The sequence below is a fragment of the Chlorocebus sabaeus genome, chromosome X, assembly GCF_047675955.1.
Source record: "Chlorocebus sabaeus isolate Y175 chromosome X, mChlSab1.0.hap1, whole genome shotgun sequence".
NCBI lineage: Eukaryota > Metazoa > Chordata > Mammalia > Primates > Cercopithecidae > Chlorocebus > Chlorocebus sabaeus.
Window position 1 is genome coordinate 3,116,585 of NC_132933.1, and position 7,598 is coordinate 3,124,182.

At 50.4% G+C, this 7,598-nt stretch overlaps 1 protein-coding gene across 2 annotated transcripts; it reads left to right on the forward strand.

Annotated features, from left to right (window-relative positions):
• Positions 1-377: 377 nt before the first annotated feature.
• LOC140710718 (melanoma-associated antigen 2) lies at positions 378-4,411 on the forward strand. 2 transcript variants are annotated; one of them, XM_073013129.1, is made up of 3 exons: positions 378-474; positions 2,682-2,747; positions 2,828-4,411. In XM_073013129.1, the coding sequence occupies exon 3, from the start codon at positions 2,893-2,895 to the stop codon at positions 3,835-3,837; it is 945 nt and encodes a 314-aa protein (XP_072869230.1). In that variant the 5' UTR covers positions 378-474; positions 2,682-2,747; positions 2,828-2,892; the 3' UTR covers positions 3,838-4,411. The 2 variants fall into 2 exon arrangements, with proteins under 2 accessions (XP_072869230.1, XP_072869231.1); XM_073013130.1 differs by lacking the exon at positions 2,682-2,747.
• The last annotated feature ends 3,187 nt before the right edge of the window (positions 4,412-7,598 follow it).

The window sequence follows — 7,598 nt, forward strand, 5'->3', positions numbered from 1 at the left end:
CCCCTTGTCAGCCCTGGTAAACACTGGCAATGATGTCACCCCGACCACACCCCTCCCCCCAATGCCACTTCGGGGGGACTCAGAGTCAGAGACTTGGTCTGAGCACATACAATCAGCAGAGGATGGCGGTCCAGGCTCAGCCAGGTATCCAAATCAGGACCCTGAGGGATGACCAAAGGCCCCTCCCACCCCCAACTCCCCCGACCCCACCAGGATCTACACAGCCACAGGATCCCCGTCCCAATCCCTGCCCCTAACCTCAACACCATCTTCATGCTTACCCCCATCCCCATCCAGATCCCCATCCAGGCAGAATCCGGTTCCACCTCTGTGGAAAACCCAGGGAAGTACAGATGCCCGGATGTGACGTCACTGACTTGCGCATTGGGGATCAGAGGGCAGCGAGATTCTCGCCCTGAGCAACGGCTTGATGTCGGGGGAGGGAAGCAGGCCGAAGTCAGGTGAGGAGGCAAGGTGAGCTGCTGAGGGAGTACTGGGGCGAGTCTCACCACAGACAGAGGGCCTCAAACAATTCAGTGCTGCCTCTGTTGCCAGGCCTGGACCACCCCGAAACGGAAGACGTGGAAGGCTGGGTCGCCACCACCTCACCCCGCCAACCCCCGCCGCTTTAACCCCAGGGAACTCTGGGGTAAGAGTTTTGTGTGACTAGGGAAGGGCTGCTTAGAAGTGGGCAGGGCCCAGACTCAGCCAGGAATCAAGGTCAGGACCCGGAGAGGGGACTGAGCACAACCCACTCCGTGCACCCACCACCATTCCCATCCCCCAACACCAACCCCACCCCCATCCCTCAAACACCAACCCCATTCCCATCCCCACCCCCACCCCCACCCCCATCCTGGCAGAATCCGGGCTTTGCCCCTGCCATAAACCCAAGGAGGCTCCGGGAATGGTGGCCAAGCATGCGGATCCTGACGTTCACCTCTACTGCTAAGGGAAGGAAGGGGTTCAGTATCGTGAGTATGGCCTTTGGGAAGCAGACGAAGGGCCCAGGCCCTCCTGGAAGACAATGGAGTCCTGAGAGGACCCAGCATACCAGGACACGGAGCCTACTGTACCCCTGTCTCAAACTGAGGCAACTTTTCATAGGGCCTCAGGAATCCTAGGGATGCAGAACCACTTCAGCAGGGGGATGGGGCCCAGCCCTGCAAGAAGTCAAGGGGAGGAAGAAGAGGGAGGACTGAGGGGAGGTTGCAGTCCAGATCAGTGGGAACCTTGGGCTGGGGGATCCTGGGCACAGTGGCCGAATGTACCCTGTGCTCATTGCGCCTTCAGGGTGACAGAGTTGAGGACTGTGATCTGAGGAATGGGACTTCAGGTCTGCAGAGGGAGGAATTCCAGGATCTGCCGTACCCAGGGTGTGCCCCCTTCGTGAAGACTGGGGAAACCCCCGGCATAGAAAAAAGGAATGCCACAGAGTTTGGCTGTCCCTTGTTCTTGGCTCTGGGGGAACCTGATCAGGGATGGCCATAAGTGGCAATCTCATTTGTACCACAGGCAGGAGGTTGGTGAACCCTCAGGGAGATAAGGTGTTGGTGTAAAGAGGAGATGTCTGCCCATTTCAGGGGGTTGGTGGTTGAGGAAGGGCAGGTCCCGGTAGGAGTAAGATGAGTAACCCACAGGAGGCCATCATAATCCTCAACCTAGAACCAAAGGGGTCAGCCCTGGACAACGCCCATGGGGGTGACAGGATGTGGCCCCTCCTCACTTCTGTTTCAACATCTCAGGGATGTGAGGACCTTGTTTTCAGAGGGTGACTCAGGTCAACACAGGGGCCCCCATCTGGTCGACAGATGCAGTGGTCCTAGGATCTGCCAAGCATCCAGGTGGGGAGCCTGAGGGAGGATTGACGATTCTTCTGGGCCAGAATGCAGACAGGGGGCCCCATAGAAATCTGCCCTGCCCCTGCTGTTACCTGAGAGAGCTTGGGCAGGGCCGTCAGCTGAGGTCCCTCCATTATCCTGGGATCTCTGATGTCAGGGAACAGGAGGGTTTGGTCTGAAGGGGATGCACTCAGGTCAGTAGAGGGAGGGAGGCTCTCAGGCCCTGCCAGGAGTGGACGTGAGGACCAAGCAGGCTTCTCACTCAGGACACATGGACTCCAATGAATTTGGACATCTCTCATTGTGCTTTGCGGGAGGACCTGGTCATGTATAGCCAGATGTTCGTCCCTCATGTCCTTCTGTACCACATCAGGAATGTGAGTTCTTAACATGAGAGTTTCTCAGGCCAGCAAAAGGGCGGGATTAGGCCCTACAAGGAGAAAGGTGAGGGCCCTGAGTGAGCACAGAGGGGACCCTCCGCCCGAGTAGAGTGGGGACCTCACAGAGTCTGGCCAACCCTGCTGAAATTTCTGGGAATCCGTGGCTGTGCTTGCAGTCTGCACCCTGAAGGCCCATGCATTCCTTTCCCAGGAATCAGGAACTCTAGAAACCAGGCAGTGAGGCCTTGGTCTCAGTCAGTGTCCTCAGGTCACAAAGCAGAGGGGACACAGACAGTGCCAACACTGAAGGTTTTCCTGGAATGCGCACCAAGGGCCCCACCCGCCCCAGAACAAATGGGACTCCAGAGTGCCTGGCCTCACCCTCGCTACTGCCAGTCCTGCAGCCTCAGCATGTGCTTGCTGGCTGTACCCTGAGATGCCCTCTCACTTCCTCCTTCAGGTTCTGAGGGGACCAGGCCGACAAGGAGGATCCGAGGCACTGGAGGAGCGTTGAAGGAGAAGATCTGTAAGTAAGCCTTTCATAGAGCCTCCAAGGGTCAGTTCAGTTCTCAGCTCAGGGCTCTCACACGCTCCGTCTCTCCTCAGGCCTGTGGGTCTTCATTGCCCAGCTCCTGCCCACATTCCCGCCTGCTGCCCTGACCAAAGTCATCATGCCTCTTGAGCAGAGGAGTCAACACTGCGAGCCTGAAGAAGGTCTTGAGGCCCGAGGAGAGGCCCTGGGCCTGGTGGGTGCACAGGCTCCTGCTACTGAGGAGCAGCACACTGCTTCCTCCTCTTCTACTCTAGTGGAAGTCACCCTAGGGGAGGTGCCTGCTGCTGAGTCACCAGGTCCTACCCAGAGTCCTCAGGGGGCCTCCAGCTTTTCTACTACCATCAACTACACCCTTTGGAGCCAATCCGATGAGGACTCCAGCAACCAAGAAGAGGAGGGACCAAGAATGTTTCCTGACCTGGAGTCCGAGTTCCAAGCAGCACTCAGTAGGAAGGTGACTGAGTTGGTTCATTTTCTGCTCCTCAAGTATCGAGCTAGGGAGCCGTTCACAATGGCAGAAATGCTGGAGAGTGTCACGAGAAATTGCCAGTACTTCTTTCCTGTGATCTTCAGCAAAGCCTCTGAGTACTTGCAGCTGGTCTTTGGCATCGAGGTGATGGAAGTGGGCCCAGTCGGCCACTTGTACATCCTTGTCACCTGCCTGGGCCTCTCCTACGATGGCCTGCTGGGCGACAATCAGATCATGCCCAAGACAGGCCTCCTGATAATCGTCCTGGCCATAATCGCAATAGAGGGTGACTGTGCCCCTGAGGAGAAAATCTGGGAGGAGCTGAGTGTGTTGGAGGTGTTTGATGGGAGGGAGGACAGTGTCTTCGCACATCCCAGGGAGCTGCTTACCCAAGATTTGGTGCAGGAAAACTATTTGCAGTACCGGCAGGTGCCTGGCAGTGATCCTGCATGCTATGAGTTCCTGTGGGGTCCAAGGGCCCTCGTTGAAACCAGCTATGTGAAAGTCCTGTATCATATGCTAAAGATCAGTGAAGAACCTCACATTTCCTACCCACCCCTGCATGAATGGGCTTTGAGAGAGGGGGAAGAGTGAGTCCGAGCACACGTTGCAGCCAGGGCCAGTGGGAGGGGGTCTGGGCCAGTGCACCTTCCAGGGCCCCATCCGTTAGCTTCCACTGCCTCGTGTGACATGAGGCCCATTCTTCACTCTTTGAAGAGAGCAGTCAGCATTCTCAGTTTTGGGTTTCTGTTCTATTGGATGACTTGGAGATTTATCTTTGTTTCCTGTTGGAATTGTTCAAATGTTCCTTTTAACGGATGGTTGAATGAACTTCAGCATCCAAGTTTGTGAATGACAGTAGTCACACATAGTGCTGTTTATGTAGTTTAGGAGTAAGAGTCTTGTTTTTTATTCAGATTGGGAAATCCACTCTATTTTGTGAATTGTGATATAATAACAGCAGTGGAAAAAGTATTTGCTTAAAATTGTGAGCGAATTAGCAATAACATACATGACATAAAGAAGTCAAGACTTTAAAAGATAGTTAATTCTTGCCTTATACCTCAGTCTATTCTGTAAAATCAAACAAACATGCATACCTGGATTTCCTTCGCTTCTTTGAGAATGCAAGAGAAATTAAATCTGAATAAATAATTCGTCCTGTTCACTGGGTCATTTCTTTTCCATTCACTCAGCATCTGCTCTGTGGAAGGCCCTGGTTTAGTAGTGGAGATGCTAAGGTAAGCCAGACTCACGCCTACCCATAGGGTTGTAGAATCTAGGAGCTGCAGTCATATAATTAAGGTGGCAAGAAGTCCTGTAAGATGTAGGGGAAATGTAAGAGAGGGGTGAGGGTGTGGGGCTCCAGGTGAGAGTGGTGGAGTGTAAATGCCTTGAGCTGGGGCATTTGGGGCTTTGATAAACTGCAGTTTGATCTGAAGGAGCTGACTCTAATGAAGCTGGGTGGGTGCAGGGCCAGATTCTCAGAGGGTGTGAGAAAAGCCTGGAATGGAAAGCAACTCTGAGCAGTTTATTTCAGATGGGGGATGAACAGAGAGGCGTCTCCACCTGGGGCAGGAATGGAAGGTGTCCTGTGCTTTTGTCCCACTACTATTGAACACAGCCCAAGATGCACGTGATGGACACCCATCATCTGCATGGGTTTCCTGAGCAATGAGGGTGAATTTCCCGGGAAAGGTGGCCCAGAAGCCACTGGCCAGGTGCTTTTCTGCCAGACAGGGAGAACCAGAGCTGACTCCATTAAAAAGGCATTCTAACTGGGTTATCTCAAGTGCAGTTTGATCACTTGTAAGCACGGGCTAGATTTTGGATGGTAACAAAATGCATGCAAATAGTGGATTGGGTGGGAAAGCAGCTGGGAGAGAGGGAAGGAGTTGGTCTTTGACACAGATTCTAGGATCTTTGAGCTGCACCTGGCTGGGCAAAACTCCCACACACTCAAATTTTGAAGTGCATTCTCTGAGAAGAAATACTTAGCTGAATTTTACGGAAGAAGTTTCATATTTGAGCTAAGTATTCCATGTCCTATTGAGCTGTATATTCTCTTATAAGTCCTGGAGAACAGCGACAGCAACAACAAAATTCCAGTGTGTTAGGGCCTGGGGTTAAAAAATATTGGAAATAACAGCCATCCACCATTTGTGAAACTTGTGATTTACACCAGGTCCGGAGCCAGGTGCTTTACCTGCGTTACATACACTCCAAGTGTCCTACTAGACAGGCCTTATCACATCTACTTACAGATGAAGAATCCAAGGCTCACAGGGTTTGTGAATTGGGACGTAAAAACGGGGCATTTCCTGGGTATTTCTCAGGAACACGTGGTTACTAAGGAACAGGGTTGGAAGCAGACTCCTGGTATGAGTTACTTTAGAACCCATGCTGTTCTCATTTCTCCCAGCCTGAGGCTGATCTCCTGACAGGTACTTTATCTCTCTTCGCAGCACTGCACCATGTCTCTCAGGTGACAAAAAGAAGGACCTTGAGGCCAGCATAATGAAGCAGGCGTGGAATGCGACAATGAGAATCAAACACCATTTGGGGCTGGTGTGCGCTGGGTTCCCTGAGAGCTGACACTGCCCAGATGTGGGCATTTCTGTGCAGCCCCAGCACTTTCAGAATTACAGCACATTTCTCCTGGTCACTTCTTGTGCTCTGTCTGACTCTGGAACCTACCTGGCCTGTTGTTCAGCTCCTCACTGATCCACATAGAACAGCCCAGAATCCCCTGCTCACCTCCTGACAGGGAGCGTTCCTTTTCCCTGTAGAAGTCCACTGGCTGTCCCATCTCTCACCCAGGAAGCCATAAGATATCAATAATCCTTTTGATATAAAAATTCGCATGGGGATTGTGATGTTTAGACACTTGGTTACCACTCTGGTGGTCTTAAACACACTCTCTTAATTGTTTTCTGAATGGGCTGAGTAGTCTGCTTTGCCATATTGTCTAAGGGTTCTTGTGTGATATCACCCTGAAGTTAGAGGAATTTGGAACCACCTTGATACTTGAAATCAAGCTTTCATAGGGCGTCCTTTTGGAATTCGCCTCTGAATACATGCACAGATAAATGGTCAAAGAGCAAACCGTCCCTCATGAGTATTAGATGAGAAAAACCTTGGGAAATCCCAGTAGAACAAACATCTACTTACTGAGACTGAATTCCCAAATTTCTGGAGTCCTCCAGGAGTTTAAAAAAGATTCCTTGAAAACATGTCAACTCTCATGAAAGAGGAATAATTAAGCAGCCTTCTGTTTCTTGTCTGTTCACCTGCTCCACGGGAAAATACTGGCCTTCAGTGTGCGTAAAAGCACCAGACAGGTGTTCAGGCGTGTGGAGGGTAGCACAAATTCACAGGTTAACATTTTGACCGGGAATCCAATGGAGGAAAAATTCTCAGCTTACTATGGATTTAAAGGGTATTGCAAAGGGAAGGCTTCCTGCTGAGACTTTTAAGATTATTGAGCAGTTAGTTGTGATTGTATATGTGAAAACATCAGTCACATATTTGACACTGGAAAAAGTTGGAGAATGTCACGGCAAATTTGGCCTTCTCAGAAACTCCTCCTAGAAATGAGATGGGTAGTGTAATACCAAATAAACATAGTTGCTTTTTGTTGGGCACCTACTGTGTAACAGTTTATGGGGGAGGGTATCCTACTCACCTACATTTTGTCTTTGTCTCCTTCCTGGACACATGGGAACAGTAAAGTCCTTGCAGTTAGGATGGGTCATGTGACATTTCCTTTATACCAATATAGGAGCAGAAGCATCGTTTGTCACATCCTGGCATGTGGGAGCCAGTGTGCCATTTCCACGCTTTCTCCCCGCTTTCAATGACAAACATGGCAGCTTCATCTTGAGATGATGGAATCACAAGGTGGAAGCAGCTTGCATCGCTGGGTCCCATGAGAGTGGAGAGCACCTGGCAAACTGCATCAGAACTTATTTGCACATAAAACATACTTGTGTTGTGTGTTGTGGCAAGCCATTCATGCTTGTTCTGTTGCATTGGCTGGCAGTTACTTAAACTGACATGGCTAGTATTTCTGTTTGCCAGGTTTAAATATTTTTATTTAAAAGGTAATATTGTATATATTCTTATTGCAAAAATTACAGAAATGTAGATAATTCACAATTTTCCCCTATATAGAGCTCGACAGTTAACAACATCCCCACTGCCCCTACAGAGGTCACCAGAGTTAACAATCTTGTTTATTATTTTACAGCTGACTCTAGGCTTTTCATTGACAGATAAACCATAACAATATATTGATTTTATTTAATATACAAGAACAATGATGTTCATATCGATATGGTTTCATCACTTTGGAT